This window comes from Pinus tabuliformis, chromosome Q (genome assembly GCF_031772625.1).
Source record: "Pinus tabuliformis cultivar Carrire ecotype Pingquan chromosome Q, CPIR1, whole genome shotgun sequence".
Classification (NCBI taxonomy): domain Eukaryota; kingdom Viridiplantae; phylum Streptophyta; class Pinopsida; order Pinales; family Pinaceae; genus Pinus; species Pinus tabuliformis.
This window is the reverse complement of record NC_142296.1, coordinates 886,207,711-886,224,658: the sequence shown is the minus strand read 5'-3', so window position 1 is coordinate 886,224,658 and position 16,948 is coordinate 886,207,711. Positions and strand designations below refer to the sequence as shown.

The window sequence follows — 16,948 nt, the reverse complement described above, 5'->3', positions numbered from 1 at the left end:
AGACACAACAACGAAGATAAACACATGTTGTGAAGGTTGCAAGTAAACACTGAGCTCGAGTGAAGGTTGCAGGTAAACATGGGTTGCGAGGGTTGGAGGTAAGAGTCGAGTGAAGTCTGAGACGGTGGGCAAAGGTAAACGCTGAATAGAGAACTACATTCATGGCGGCAAAGATAAACAGAGCTAAGACAACTCGAGCGAAGGTTTGTTGGTGAGGTAAGAGTCGAGCGACGAGGCGAAGTCTGAGACTCTTAATTTGGGATTTATAATTAAATTTTAATGACTTATTCATGTCTACAATTTACAGCGGCTATACTCCATGAATTAAGTTATGCCTTCAATTTGAACTTGTCTCTTCTTCCATGTCTGTGACAAACCTTTTCTTAGCATGAATCTTTGAAATTTCCCTATGCAATAGTCACCATGGCTTTAATACCATGTTAAATATATGCAAGAGATGCGCAAGAGAGGCTAGATGATATATCAATGAGATACTAAATTGCTAATCGTGTTGTCTATATACATAGTAGTTCCATTATTCATTTAGGAACCAATCAACTAATTCCCTGGATACATTAACATAAACATCATTTATTATATATAATTTATTTCACTTTATGACATTATTACTTTTGTACATAACATTTGTTACTCGTGAAATAAACATTACAATGGCTAACTCATCTTTAACGCTTAATGTTATAAGGTAAATAGACAGGATGGTAATACTCTTTGCGCACTGTAATAAATAGTGATTCTGAATAATTATGATATACATTACACTGATGATAGGTCCTGTAAGGTTCTTGATTTCTAGACTCTTAATTTGGGATTTATAATTAAATTTTAATGACTTGTTCATATTTACTTTAGTAGTTTAAAGTTTAGCTACTAAAATTTTGAAATGATTCATTGTTGTTAAGTTATGGTATGTTCTATGCTTATATTAGTTTATTTATCTTTCTTATTATTATCCATAGATTAGCAATCACATGTACATAAAGTAAAGTGCAGATAGAACATTAAACGATCGATAGAAAACAAGCCAAGACAAGAGACACAAGATGTGGCGGCTAGCCAGGGACAAACCCCAAATGTGGGGAAACCCTTTGATCAAATCTTCCTTTATCTTCAATAATCCAGCAGAGAGAAATAGTACATAAATCTGATTTACATCAGCAGTAGAAAACCCTAGATTAGCCAAACTAGGGCAGACAATATCTTGCAAATCGACTGTCGGATCGGCTTGATTCCACCACCAAAAAATGCGGCCTTCAGAGGAGATCCAGATGAACCTACAATGCAGTTCTGAGGAGGGAGTCTTCTGGTCAATGCTGGTCAAACTTTGGTTTTGCAGTTGCAGCCCTAAATTCCGTGTCCTTCCTTCCACATGTGTGAGAGAGAGTCTTTTTCTACGCAGTATGAGAAGAGCCTCTTTTCTGTGCAGGAGAGAGAGAGAGAGATGTGATGAGTTGAGTGAGTTCAAATGAGGAAAAGACCTCCTGTATTTATACACAACTGTTGATGTTTGAATAGATGTGACTGTTGGGCTTCTGAGCCTACATGAGTCGCTGGTCGGCTTGATAATTATTCCATAATCAAAATAAATTCATATCTCCATAAATACTTATCGGAATCGGATGATCTAATAAAAATGTTATCAGCCATGAATAAGATGACGCACATGGAGTTTGGCCCTAGTTGCCAATTTTAACAATCATGCATGATAGAATGATTATGTAGACAATAGTAGATTGTAGGCTGTAGCAAGCTAATAGTACTTCTTAAGTTCTTGACGATTGACAATGATGACGAGATTTGTTTTTGTGATGCACAATGATGATTGGGTAGTATTAGACTTTAGTATTTTATTTTTTAATTTGAATTTCAAAATTAGTAATAGTTCTAATTTTTATATTTTAATTTATCATTCATGTTTATGCTAAATTACTAAATTTTATTTTTTAATAAATATAAAAATTAGTTGTCGCACTTGTTGTCCCCAATCTGGTGTCCCCTGAAAATTTGGGGATGTGCTCTAGCCGTCCCGGAAACTCGTCCCTCCCCGTACTCCGCACCCCCCTGCCCCCATAGCCATTGCAACATAGAAAATATAAAATGTTATTAGCATATAATACAAATAAATTTGATATGAGAGGGAAACCAAACATAAAAGAGGAAACAAAGAATAAGATACTTATCTTTTGGTAAAATGATGAAGGCTCCCTCTTAATCCAATCCTTTCGAGGGATACCTACAACTTATCAAAATAATCCAAAAATGTTCTAACAAGATATGTTAGATCTACAAACTGTAGAAATCAAAACATAACGGGAAATAATGCAAAACTTAAGATAGAAGGATATGCGAGGGATAATATTCCCTAAGAGTCTTTGGCAAATAGATCTTTGATTTTGGATTCTTCAGTCTTGTTTCTCTTAGGTGGAGCTTCATCAACAACATTCACATGTTCTCTTTCTCTTTTCTTATTCCTTGGATCTTCAGGACAATGACTGTTGTAGTGACCCATCTTATGACATTTGTAACATTCATTCTTGGATAGGTGAACTTTTTTCTTTGGTCCTTTGAACTTCCTGAAGGTTCCCTTCTTCTTGTGATGAGCAGAATAAGCATTAGAGGTGTTTTCTTCTTCATCCTCCTTGTTGTTTACTAATGATATTCAGGTTTCTTCTTGACTACATGCATTCCACATTTGTTCGAATGTTGGAGTGTCCTTCCAACTACTAATTCCTGATGCAAAAGAACTTTAAGATTTTGGTAGTCCTAGAAGAGAAACAATTATGAGCTCCTTTTCTGGCACAACTTCATCTATTGTTTGGAGTTCATCTCTTATTCTAGATATCCTTACAAAGTATGATGATATAGTATCGTCTCTTGTCATCCTTATTGTCCTTAGTTCATTCTTGAGGCTTGCTATTTGACCAATGTTCTTGATGGTGAATAATTTGGAGAGAGCTTCGGACATTGCTTTAGCAGATTCTATATTAGATATGTAAGGGATGAGATTGTCCTTCAGTCCATCCATAATTAAGTTCATGCCTAAGAGATTGGTTTCCTTGTATTTTTCTTTTCCTGCTTCATTTACTGTTTCCTTGACTTTTCCTTGAACTAAATCCAATACTTTAAGATCTATTCTCTTCTTCCATGCCCTGTAGTTGGAGACTCCTTCTGGCTTGTTTTCTGACTTCATTGAGTTTGTCATATTGCTAACTTCTACCCCTTGTGACCTTTCTTGAAACCTTTTTCTTATATCTCTACTTTCAATAGATCTTCATTCTGCCTTTTTCTTTCTTCTTCACCTTGGCTCTAAAACCATGTTAGAAAATAAAAAAGGCAGAAATATTTTCTTATGTTGATAATTACTTGTTTTATTCTTTTATTCTTATTATCTTCTTTAAGTTCTTTCTTTATCTTATTTTCATCAAGCAATCATCAAATCAAAACATTAAGATCAACGACACCAGATGTAGGCACTCAACTATCGCTAAAACTCCTCTATAGGGGAAAACCTAGTCAAACTCTTCCACTAGTAATCGAATTGACATAGACCAATACCCTAGACCTGACTAAAAGCCCTGACCAAAGACCTTCCTCCTCCACCAAGTCAACCTTCCAATATGATTCAACAACCTTCAATAGTCTCTTCTTATCTAACAACTACAACCCAGAATTTCGGCCCCTAGCAACTCCAAAATTTTGGCCCAGCTACAATCAAGAACTTCGACCCCAACAACTTCATAATTTCAACCTAACCACAATCTAGAAACTTCGCACATGTGAGAGATATACTGCCCAAGAACTTGATTTTAGTCTTCCATCTTCTTCAATCCTTCTCGAACAACTTCACTATCTTTTTCTACCTCCAACAATTGCAAATTGAACTTGTTGAGTGAGAGTGCTCCAAATTAGTCGAATTGCTGCCTTTATATAGTGTTTGTGTGAGGTCGAATTCCCTTGATGAGGCCGACTTGGTGGAGGAGACCTAAAATACCTATTTTACATTAAAATAAATTTCTTTCTTGATAGATGAAGCCTAAGAAGGGTCTTTTACATTATGACATGGACAAGGACACTTGACATAAACCATAGAAGCCTACAATGGAGGCTTTGACCTAAGAACCATTGACCCAAGCATGAAACCCATGCTTTAATAAGTCGATTTCTTTTATAATAAAACCTCTTTTTCTTTCTTTTGACAAATACATTACATCATGACTGAAATACAATTATGAAGACCGACACTAGTTATATTCTTCAACACAACTTACCATTGGTTCTTTGGGATTTGGCACCCATACATTCACATCCTTGGGTAGGGTCTAGAAAATTTTCCCTAGGAGGTTGATGCAAGTAAAAGAAATGTAAAGAGCATATCATGGCCACAACAAAACTAAAAGAAAGAATATCAAAATGCAAAATATGGCCAGGGACATACACATTAGGACGAGGGCAATAGCCTGACATGAGCTCTACATCACTCATTATAGCCATCACTTGATTCTTGAGCACATGTTGCTCCATTACATCATAGAAAGGAACCCTTGCATGTCCCAACCTCGATGAGCGATAAACTGACTCATCATTAGGGGGCTAATACAACTACTATATCGTTTAAAGCAAGCTCTAACCCTTGAGCTATGAGTAGTAATACAAAGAAGAATCAAGAAAAAGTAAAAGGTAAATAAGAGGGGTGGAAAAACAAAGGCCGAATTGGTAACTCATGCATCCACGATTACTCCCTCACATCTATACACTCGAGTTGTGGATCGTCTATCATCTAGTCCCTTTGACCATGGAACTTGGCCATGAAGCCTTAAACCTCATGATCATCATTTTTTCACTTACACCTTTCAGTTGAAGGGTGGACTAAGGAAATGTTGCTTCCTCTCAGGGGCAGGAAACACCTAATAGGGTTGTCCATTAACCACTCCTACCTAGGGAAAAAAACACCTTTGCAAGTTCAAGGCCTTACTTTTGGAAGGGGATCTTTATTTGAAGTATTAAATAGACCATGACGCTTAATCTTGGTTCACTTAGATGCAATAATGATTTTTGTCCCTAATGACTGGTTGCTTTCACTAGAATATATGTTGTGATTGTCAGGTGGTTCAACAACGTTTGTCTTGGGTACCTTACCCATAGGTACTCAAGAGATTAGAGAGACGTATTGGCACTATCAAGTGAAACGTTGTAACTCATGGGCCTCCTAGCGGCACAAGCATATCACACATGTACCAAATCATATTTGCACCCAAGGCGATGTGCCACTTTACATTGGATTTGATGATTCTTTAGGATGACACACCTAGACCCAGCATGCCCCTAGGCCGACCTTAGCACCAATTGGTGGATGGCAGTGAATTCAGTGCCTAGATGAGGATGGTCTCACCTTCAGAGGCTTGGGAGGGCTAGTAGCACCTGGAAAGCTCTCAACACTGGAATAGAGATGGACACTTCTTACAATTGGAGACCCATCGAGACGACTTTGTGGTGCCCTAGCTGGATTTTGGGACCACATGGAGCCATTAACATAGATTTGAGGGACAACCCTCAAATCATGATTTTTACATGCTTCTACATCACATTTGGCACCTCCTAGCACTTTGAAATGGCATTTGGAGGCCATTCTATGCATGCCATCAGTCCTAGAAGCCTAGCGGCTCACGCATGTGAGCTTGTTTGAGCATTTATGATGAGGGCTAGTGGGTTTTCTTGTAACTCAAGCTTTTGTGGTGATTAAACTTGTTTTTAGGAGCTTTTAGGCTAATGTTAGACTTTGTCGTTCTCATATAAATAAAGGAGAGGATCATTTCATTTGGATAATCATCACTTGGATAATTTCGGCCCTCGTTAGGAGAATTTCAACCTCTTGTAGAGATGTGATCTATGGAGAACATTGTTTATTGGAGCTCTTGTCTTGGCTTTGGAGAAGTTATCTTGGATCAATGAATGGATTGTTCATGCTTTTTATCTTGTGAGTGAGCCTTTGCCCCTTTTATTGATGAAATTTTGATCTTATGTCTAATGTATGGATTGTACTAGTAATCTAGGGTTTTTATATTGTACCAATTATTGTTGAAGATCAGTTACATAGAATCTAGATATCATCATTGTATGCATTACTCATGAATGAAATGTTAATGGCAATCCCCTTGGTGAACTTTTGAATTAGCTATCCCAAGTAAATATTGATCCTCACAAAGGTAATAGTTAGGGTTTTGTGTTAAGGCATCGAAATATCCTCACTCCTTTACAAGGCTTGGTTATTCTATCAATCCCATGGACTCCATTGTTGAAGAAAGTGTAACTAGGTTTGGTCTTCATGACATTGTAATTATGATTTTTGTAAAATGAATTTATTATTCCTTGCTGCATGGGTTTCATGAGCAAGAGGTCTATTTATTTAGTGGCTCCCATTGAGAGCCTTAGGATGTCAAAGAGTCAATGTCATGTGTAATGTGTACAAAGTCTAAACAACCCTCCAAGACAAACACAATCCTCCAAGACAAGCACAAGAAGAAGTCTGCAAGCTAAACGATGAAGAAGAGCAGCTATGTTGGCCTCAAAATATATATTAATGACAAGTCGACTCAAATAATAGACACATCCTTTCATTGTGACATGTCGGCTTATTTTTGGGAGACTAACCACTATATATACCTCGTCAAGGTCTGCCCAGAATAGTGACACAAAACTCGGACATCATTGTAATATCATATAAGTACAAACTTCGAATAGGGTACAGGAGGTTTCTCGGATGCTTTTGCAATTTCGTAGGCAATTACAATGATGAATATTGTAGTCTAATACTCCTCGATGGTGGAAATCTCAGCATGTCTGCTATCATGATCTCGGTGCAAGGAAAGCAGTCATCATCTCGATGTTACAAGTAGTAATGAAGGTCTCAATAATGGTTACAGTCTCAAACTACTAACACAGTGAAGCAGCTTCACTATTTTGGCATATGTGTGAAGAGAAAGATCCTGAAGTGATACTTTGTCTTGGTGAATCTAAGAGCAACTCTACTATATATATATATATATATATATATATATATATATATATATATATCAGATTTCTTTGTTGTGGAGAAGATCTCGGTGAGGACACAACAGTGGTGAAGATCTCCGCGGTAGTGCAGCAAGGTGCAATAATGATGTAACAGTAATGGTGATAGAGATGATCTCAGTGTGCAGAATGATCTAACTAAAGATGGATCAATGATGCAGCAACAGTGATGATGATGTCAGTAGTGACAGAGAAGAGGATTGTTGTCTTGGTTATGGAGTGGCATGATAGGTCAAGGGTCATGGTCTTTGTATTCGTCAATTGGAATCTCTATAAGAAGAATTTTGTGCGGGTTTTCCTCTCCAAGAGGGAGAGGTTTTGGCCCTGGTAGAAAGCCAACATCTTGTGTTCTTGTCTCTTGTATTTTGGTAACTTCTAGATAAAGTAAGAAATACACACACTGATGATATCAAGAGAAGATTGTGCTAATAAGAAAAAGTTAAAATACCTCACAAATAGTTATCATGGCTGAAAGAATCTCATTAATTCTATCTTCCCTAGATTCTTCAACGTGGTATTAGAGCTAAGGTGCTGAAGTCAAAGTAAGGGCAACAAAAGAGACATACAAGGATCATTCTTCAAGAAGGGCATCAAAACAAGTTTAAGGGTTTTGTCAAGATTAAAGAATCAAGTCTACAACAACAAGACAACTCCATATCAAGAACTTGTGTCTCCACATCACCATCAACAAAAGACTACCAAGACTCTCATCAAGATATCTACAAAGCTATGAAACTCAAAGGACCTCAAAATGAAGATCTTATCATCTTGGAAAAGATTGAAGCAGTCCAGACCTACCCTACAAAAGAAGGCATTGTCATCTTCAAGGTTATAATCAAGCAAGGATCATCTCCTTATCCGAGAAGAAGATCATCCAAGGAAGCAACAAATCATCCCTATCAAAAGGAGCAACCTTTTTCTATTAAGAAAAGGCTTTCTCATTTGAAAGAAGATCATCCAAGAAGAAGCCCTCATATATCTTCTTCAACCATCATCAAAGAAATCAAGGTGAAGATTTCATCTTCACATGACAAGTAAGTATCTTTTCAATTTATAAATTTGGTTAAATGACTTCATGATTGCAAGGAAATCTATAGGTTGGATGGGTCATCAAGATTCCTTGCATGAAGAAGGAGGATAGACATAGTCCTCTAAGTAGCTGAAGTCATCAAAAGGTCTCCTTTGAATTCATGGAAAGGGATACTTATGAAAGATCCCCTCATATAGCAATATTGGAGACATCAAAGAAAAACTCACTCTCAGAAGGTGCAATGAAGAAGGTCACATGGAATCTGATCTTCATGAAAGTAAAAGGGTATCAAGGGATGTAGGATATCTTCATAAGATCCCATCTACAAGATCTAGGAAGGAAGATAATCATCATCGTTCTAACTGATAGGCAAGGTAACGAATGTCCATTAACAAGAAGGTTACCTCATTCAACAACTTGTGGTCTCTATGCTAGATAGAGAAAGACAAGTTGATGGCAAAAATATTGAAGGTTAAAATAATTGAACCATGTGCAGAAAGGAAAGGCAAGGTTGGTCCTGAAGCAAGACAAAATAAGCATAGCTAAGATTTAATGCTATAGAAAGATTTTGGAAGCTCATATCACTGAAAGATGGAGGAAGCTGAAGAAAAGGGCCAAGGAAAGAGGGAGTAACAAATCTTTCCTATGAGTAAGATAATATCCCTCACAAAAGGGTCCTATCATAAGCTCCTAAATCTTGTGTTATAAGATATGACAATGATAATAAGATGCATCATGGCATCATGGAAGCATTAGAAACAAGAGTTCGTGACATCACCATGGGAATCATGAAGGACAAAATCCATGGCAGACAAACATGTAGGATATAGCTCTTGGGAACCTCAGTGGACATTGAAGGAAAGGAAGGAGTCATCTAAGATAAGGCTCATCATACATCAAGTCAAAAAGGAAACATCTGCCATTTGGGGATATACAAGATCCTCAAAATTCTCTAATGGAATCCTCATCATAGGGTTCTCTAATCTAGAGAGGAAGCAAGTGTTTCAACAAGAACTCCAACTTATGGAATCCATGAGATGATGATATGATGACATTAATAGATCAAGGGATTGAAGATCTTTTCAATCAAGGATGCTGTTGGAAGAAGCCTTGATGACCTGAAGGTAAATAATGTATGTATACCTAGTCAAGGTCTGCCCAGAACAGTAACACAGAACTCAAACATCACTGTAATCTCGGATAAGTACAGACTTTAGATAGGGTGCAGGAGGGTTCTCGGATGCTTCTGCAATTTCGTAGGCTATTACAGTGAGGAAAATTGCAGTCTAATACTCCTCAGCGGTGGCAATCTTAGCATGTTTACAATCATGCTCTCGGTGCAAGGAAAGAAGTCATCTATTTGGTGTTACAAGTAGTAATGAAGATCTCAATAATGGTTACAGTCTCAGACTACTAACACAGTGAAGCAACTTCACTATTTCGACATATGTGTGAAGAGAAAGATCCTGAAGTGACACTCTGTCTCGGTGAATCTAAGAGAAACTCTACTATATATCTCAGATCTCTTTGTTGTGGAGAAGATCTCAGTAAGGACACAACAGTAATGAAGATCTTCGTGGTAGTGCAGCAAGGTGCAATAATGATGTAACAATAATGGTGATAGAGATGATCTCAGTGTGCAGCAATGATCTAAGTAAAGATGGATCAATGATGAAGCAACAATGATGATGATCTCAATAGTGACAAAGAAGAGGATTGTTGTCTTGGTCTTGGAGTGGCATGATAGGTCAAGGGTCATGGTCTTGGTATTTGTCAATTGGAATCTCTATAAGAAGAATTTTGTGCGGGTTTTCCTCTCCAAGAGGGAGAGGTTTTGGCCTTGGAAGAAAGCCAACATCTTGTGTTCTTGTCTCTTGTATTTTGGTAGCTATTTGATGAAGTAAGAAATACACACACTAATGATATCAAGAGAAGATTGTGCTAATAAGAAAAAGTTAAAATACCTCACAAATAGTTATCATGACTAGAAGAATCTCATTTATTCTATCTACCCTAGATTCTTCAACAACCATCAACCCAAGGACTAGGCATTGGCCTTGTTATTTTGGCGATCAAGCTTTATCTTATCCATAAATTGAATTAACTCTCCTTTTCTCTCTCTTTTTCGGCCCTCTTATGGATAAGCGACTCAATTAGGGTTTGGAGTGAAATTGGCTAGAAGGTGAATTTTAGGGTTTGAAAGGATTCAACATCAGGAGTAGGATCAATTGCCTCAAAATCATCCTCCTTGGTGGCTAATTCATCCATTTTTCACCATAATTTCTTTGCCTTAGGAGAAACCCTAGTTTGATTAAGCTTCAACTTGAGGGCTTCTTGAAGGTTTCATACATGATTGGATTGCCAATACTCATTGTTGTAAACATTTTCCTTTCTACCTTGACCTTAGGCTACCTTGACCTTAGGCTATTTCATTTTGCATGCTATCAATCAAACCCTAGGTCTTGCATGCCCTAGTTTGGCCTCTCTGAGGGATGTGAATTGCCTTCTTCTCACTATTTGAACCTTGTACTTAAGTTGAGCCATTCTTTGGAAGCCTATTGTGTCACCTTAAACCTCTAAGCCTCTAATATCTCTTATAGGTGACCTATATATCGAGACTCCTTCCATTGGTAAAGATCCATAAAGAGTAGGGGGTAGTGGCTGTGGTGATAGTGGGTCATTACCTTATTGTTGTCACTTGGTCTAGTGTTTGCCTTGTAGGATTCCTGTATACATGACCTGCTAGATTTTGAGGGAGCAAGACCTCCTATGAGGCCTAAGGGTTTGGGAAGGGCACTACTGGGGAAACACTGATTGGTGTAGCGTGTCCAAGGCAATCCAGATTCGATACATATCACTCTTTATCTCTCCTAGTTATCCATCTCCATTCTTCGGGTTGGTGGCCATTAGTCATTGGAATTGGCACCTTTCTTCTACATGCTTAAGTTAGGCCCCAAAAGCTTGGCCCTGGAGGTTGATGCAACTAAAAGAAAGTTAAAAGTATATAAAGCCACAGTGAAAGAAAATGTGAAATCCAAAAGACGACTGTGACATTATTTAGCGCTTGGGCAAAAACCTAGCATGAGTTCTACCCCACTCATTAGTCATCATCCAATTCCTCAAGAATTTAAAACTCAATCTAAAGAAAGGAAATTTTAAAAGTCTTAACCCTGATGAGCTAGAAATTGCTACATCTTAAAGGTGTATTGGAAAATACAAAAGCAAGTTTAGGATCCTAAGCTATGCACCAAATAAAGGCAAACCAGTAAAGTAAAAGGTGCACCAAAGGGGTGGAAAAAGCATGCCGAGGAGAGGGGTAATTCATGCCATTGTGATTGCTCCCTCCTTACATATATACATTGAGGATGTTGGACCCTCATTAGCCGGTCTCATGGCTATGGCACCTACTTTAAGGTCTTCTACCACTACATAGCCAACATTATCACACATACTTATGGATTGATGGGCTAACCTAGAACATGTCACTTGATTAAAGTAAAAGGTGCACCAAAGGGGTGGAAAAGGCAAGTCGAGGATAGAGATAACTCATGCCACCATGATTGTTCCCTCCTTACCTATATACACTCAAGATGTTGGATCCCTAAGAGCTAGTCTCATGGCTATGACACTTACATTAAGGTATTTCTCACTACGTAACCAACATTATCACACAAACTTATGGATTGATGGGCTAACCTAGAACATGTCACTCCCCTTTGGGAGCTAAAAACACCTTATAAGGATGTTGATCTAATCATCCCTAATATAAGTGACATAACTTGTTTACAGGTCCTGATCTAGTTAGACATTTGAAGATCAGTTTTGTTTGAAATATTTATGTGCTCTTAGCATTAAATATCGTCCACTATGATGGTGTACTTGTCTCCATGAGAGGTTGGTGATCCATATGAACTTCTGTAATCCTGGCTTTTGTGTTGGTCTATCAAATTCTTCATGGTCTTAAAATAGGTTTTTTGGTGTCAAATCCATGCATAACTAAAAGAGTATTGATTATTAGGGACAGATGTAGGAACTTGACATTGCTTCAATGACATATACATTACATCATTCATAATATTTTTCTTGAGTTCTAGTGCTTGTTAACATTTGGTCATGCAATTCTTGTGTAGGATAATGGATGAGGTTTGGCACTTCTTAAATAATTGGGATTCTTCATTGGGTCTTCTATAAAGAAAAGCCCTTCATCCCCCTCTCTATTTTTCCCTTTTCTTTTATTCCTTCTTGTAGATTTTAGTGTAGATAAGGTGCAAACTATGATATACCAAGTTTTTGAGATGGGGGAGTGTGGGAGTGTGGAAACACACATGGGGGACATGTGGGAGCGCCCCCAAATTTTAGGGAAATTCATGGGGGATGAGGGGGATGTTGGGGCCTGCATCTCAAAAATTATAAAAATAAAAATAAAAATGATAAAATCCCAACAGTAACAGTTCATCCCATGCAAAATCATTATTTTGCAATCCCGTGGAAACACTATAATCTTGCGAATATGAAAATCTTGAAAATTGTTAAGTGCGTTAAATTATGAATGGGATATACAATTCTACTTTTTCCATATGAAGTCCATTGAGGCTGGAACCACTCTCAAAGATCCTGAAACAATTAATGGTAATGTTAAAAATTTCTATTTTCCACCATGTTTCTGTGACCACAAAGCATGGGAGCATAGAGACACCAAGGGAGACGTGTGGGAGCACCCCCAAATTTTAGGAAAATTTAGGGGAGATGGGGGGATGTTGTGATCCATAGTATACGGGTCCCCATCTCTAAAATTAGAAAATATATAAATAAGAATGATAAAATCCCATGAATAACATTCATCCAATGCAAATTCATCATTGTACAATCCAATGGAAAAACTATAATCTTGCCAATCTTGATATTTTGAAAATTGATAAGTCTCCCAAATTCTAGATGGGATATTAACTTCTACTTTTTCCATACGAAACATGTTTCAGGGGGGTTGTGAAGTACATAAACTCATGAATTGACAGAATTTGAATATATATATATATATATATATATATGATTGAATGATGATACAATTGTGGGAGGCCCCTGGCTTAAGTACCAGTGTTGCACTAATCGCGATTAAATCGGAAAATCACGATTTTTTCAAATCGGAGATATTATTGGCTAATTAAATCGCAAATTTTTTTTGGCGATTAAATCGCTGAAAAAAAAATAAAATTTTTTTGATGAGGAGGAGGTGACCCAAGCTACCCTTGTCACTAGTAGAGGACGTGGTCTACTTCTTGTAGCTCCTAGTTCTTCAGCTTCTAGAGCACAACAGAGTGTACTACCAACTCCACCGACCTCTACATCTAGAGGGGCAAAGGAAATCAGTGGTATTAGATTTTAGTTATTTGGTTCATTTCATTGTATCTGACATTATGACTCATGATATGAGATACATTATTATATTTTTTGTTGATATTTTGAGGCTAAGTTGGGAGTCATGAGTCAGGACTTATTATTCAGGACATGATTCACTGTTATGTGTGATGTGGCACTAGAAATGATATTAAACATCTTATATATTAGTTCTTTTATCATATTTATGTGTCAATGTATTTATTTTATGTTGTAGATGGTTTAGATATTAAAAAAATTGAAAAAAAATGAAAAAAATGAATATTTTCGTACCAAACGATTTTTTCCCGATTATTTCCCGATAATTACGATTTTTTCTGATTTTTTCCTCGCGCCGATATTATCCCGATAACGATTAATGCAACATTGTTTTTCATGCTAGATTGAAAGACTTAATGTAGACAGTTTAGAGATTCCAACACGAAGCTACCATACTACGATTATTCTGAAGCAAAATGATTATTACGAAGGACTTGCAAACATCAGGTGTTGAATCAATTTTGCACTTTTGGAAAGACACGAGATATAGAATTAGGTTTCATGGTGTGGTCATGTCCTAGAAGTTGTAACTTGCAAAAAAATAATAGTAAGTTTTAGCTTTTAGGTAACTTTGAAGATGATGGAAAAATTGTAACCATGAAAGGAGAGAAAGATAGGGACTACTTACTTATAGATCTTGTCCATGTTTAAGAGCAACACTAAGGGATTTTTTAGTGCCTTGCATCAAATTATATTATTTCGCATCTAACTGCTTTTGATGTCTCTGCACAATCCTTTCCCGGAGACTATTCTGAGAAAGGTATGCTTTAGACAACGGCCTAGAAAAGCATTTTCCATGGACCGTTCTGAGAAAGGTATGCGTAGACAATGCCCTAGTAAATCATTCCCACAGCAAATGTAGCTGATTATTCCTAAGCCATTCTTGGTTTAACCAGTGGTTGGTTTCGTTGCTATCTGCTGGCAAGTGTTTATTTCCAAAGAGCTTCCTGGTTGTTTCTGGCTAGTTATTTGTTGCTTATAGCTTTATCACTGATTTGGTCATATTCTCTCTTTAAGAAAAATATACTGATGGGAAAAGCAGTCCACAGGAATTTGTTTCTTAGTAATATTATTTTTCTAAAATTTAATCCAGCCTGGAGAGACATTGAAGGAGTTTTTCTCACGCACCAACTTGTACTGGCAAATGGCTGCATATGAGCATACTCAACACACTGGAAAGGTGAGTCCACTTCAGTTAATTTTGGAATTTCAGGTACATTTGGCATTGCTTCATCTATTTCTGCATATTCTGTAATTGCTTCTTAAGAATTTCACAGATAAAAAATTTCATGTTTGTGTTTTAATTCATGTATATCAAACCTTGAACATGACTAACGTAATAGATTATTATCCTCTTCGTCTATCATTGATACATTGTGGCAGTAATCTCAGGATGAGCCTTACTCTCTTAATCAGAAATGTGGAATTATATATACCTCTTCCTTTTCTTCACCACTCTACCTTTTCTTGGTGACTTGTCACATGGATGGTCCTTCAATATCCAACCATTTTTTGGTTTCCATGTTTGGTTTGGCAGGAACTGAGAAAAGATGGCTTTGACCTTGCAGAGAGTCGCTTCAAGGAACTAAAACCTGTACTTGATCAGGTGCTTTCTTTGTATATTTATGGAAAATCCTGCATTTATCTTTTCTGCATAGTAATTTTAAAGTTCCGAGCAGATTCAACTTGATATTAATTTCCGGCTTATAAAATCCAATGCTTAAAGGCCTCCTTTCGTAACTGCTTTCTTATATCGGTTGTCATTGCACATGTGCCAAATGCTTAGAGTCTTGTTTTTTGTCATGCAGTTAGCTAAGCTAGAGGCAGAGCAAAAGACAGAAGAAGAAGAGGATGCAAAAAACATGCTCAAGAAAAAAGGCAAAGAAAAGGCCAAACATTCAATTTTACACAGGTAGCTTGGATCTGGTTTTGCCGCTTCAATGTACATTCTGAGTTTTTTGTTACAAGTCAAAAGCTGAAAGGCATTTGGCCTCCAATTTCTGTTAGATCGTCCTTCTGTTCCCTTGTAACCTAAAGTCAAATGAAAGTAGTTCTCAAGTAGCTCCGGGTGATAATGTAAAAAAGAGGAATGCATATTTATAAATACTTTTATATATTGCGTCCTACCTAATTTTAAACGAAATGAGAAATAGTTTTTAATTGAAATCTTCACCAAGGTGCCCCTACGGATCCTGCTTTGTAATTTTATATTTATTACACGCTATTGTAAAAATGCGTTGGAACAAATACAACTTATAATTAATTTTCACGAGGTTTGAGTCTGTTTGGGTAGCAATATGCGGAGCAAACCCAAACAGTTGGCACTCCAAATTCAGAAATATGCTCATACGCATTATGCAATTAGTGATGTTGAGGAACTATTTTACATATGTTTTAAGAGAGATTTTTTAAAAAGAAAATTAGAAATGCTTCTGGTACGCTCCAAGCATGTTGGAAGGCGATGGTCACTCGTATGTTCTTTTATTACTTGTGTAGCCGCACTGATCAGATCAGTGCCATACTGGATTTCTTGTATTCACACCAACAGGTGCCAACTTCTGAGTGATCAAATTATTGAACATTAAGATCCCAAAGACACATACAGTTTGCACGAGTCTTGTATACATGTGTACTATAATAATAATTTAATTTCAAACTTGACAATTTAATTTCAATTTTGAGATCAAGATAGATGGTATATGAAACGGTTATACTAATAATAACAATTTAATTTCAAGCTTGAGGTCCGTCCAGCCAAATGGTTTATGAAACATTAAGAGTTTAATTTAATTGTTAAAACTAAAGTGTATATATATGTGGGCGCGAAGGTATATAAATTTTTAATTATTACTTTTCCATAGATTTTGAACTATCTATCACGATAGACCACAATATATTATTATAGCATGCTAATACAATTTTAGTTTTATATCTCACCAATGGTGCATTTTGTTACATCTTCTTTCTTCTTTCTTTTATTTTTTTGGGTAAGTTTTAGGAATATATTATACTACAAAGCAATTGAGATTACATTTCCCAAAATCATTTTTGTTATATTTTTTTGGTCAGTTTTAAGAATATATTTATATTACAAAGCAATTGAGATCCAAAATCTCTGTGGAACTAAACAAATATCTTGAAAAACTAGATTTCCCGCGACTATCTTGAAAAACCAGATTTCCATGATCCCTATCCCTAGATTGTCTAAAAAAAATAGCAAGCAAAACTGACCAACATTCAAACTACATAACCCATTGGTAATTACATGCATGGTGTATACTAGGCATTCAAACAAAACAGTGTGCACATTTACCACATTGACACATAGTAAAGGTCATACAACTATAAGAAAAGTTGACATATCGTATGCAAAAAGGAGCCCATTGCGAGAGAAGA

At 36.7% G+C, this 16,948-nt stretch overlaps 1 protein-coding gene across 1 annotated transcript in view; it reads left to right on the top strand.

Moving 5' to 3' along the window:
* The window catches only part of LOC149222318 (Galactose oxidase/kelch repeat superfamily protein), a 352,563-nt gene extending 336,336 nt beyond the window's left edge, over nt 1–16,227 (top strand). The window contains exons 18-20 of the mRNA XM_089385362.1: nt 14,646–14,732; nt 15,090–15,158; nt 15,361–16,227. Of these exons, the coding sequence (XP_089241488.1) occupies nt 14,646–14,732; nt 15,090–15,158; nt 15,361–15,468 (264 nt within the window). The 3' untranslated portion in view covers nt 15,469–16,227. The remainder of the gene's footprint in view (nt 1–14,645; nt 14,733–15,089; nt 15,159–15,360) is intronic.
* Nucleotides 16,228–16,948: the final 721 nt, after the last annotated feature.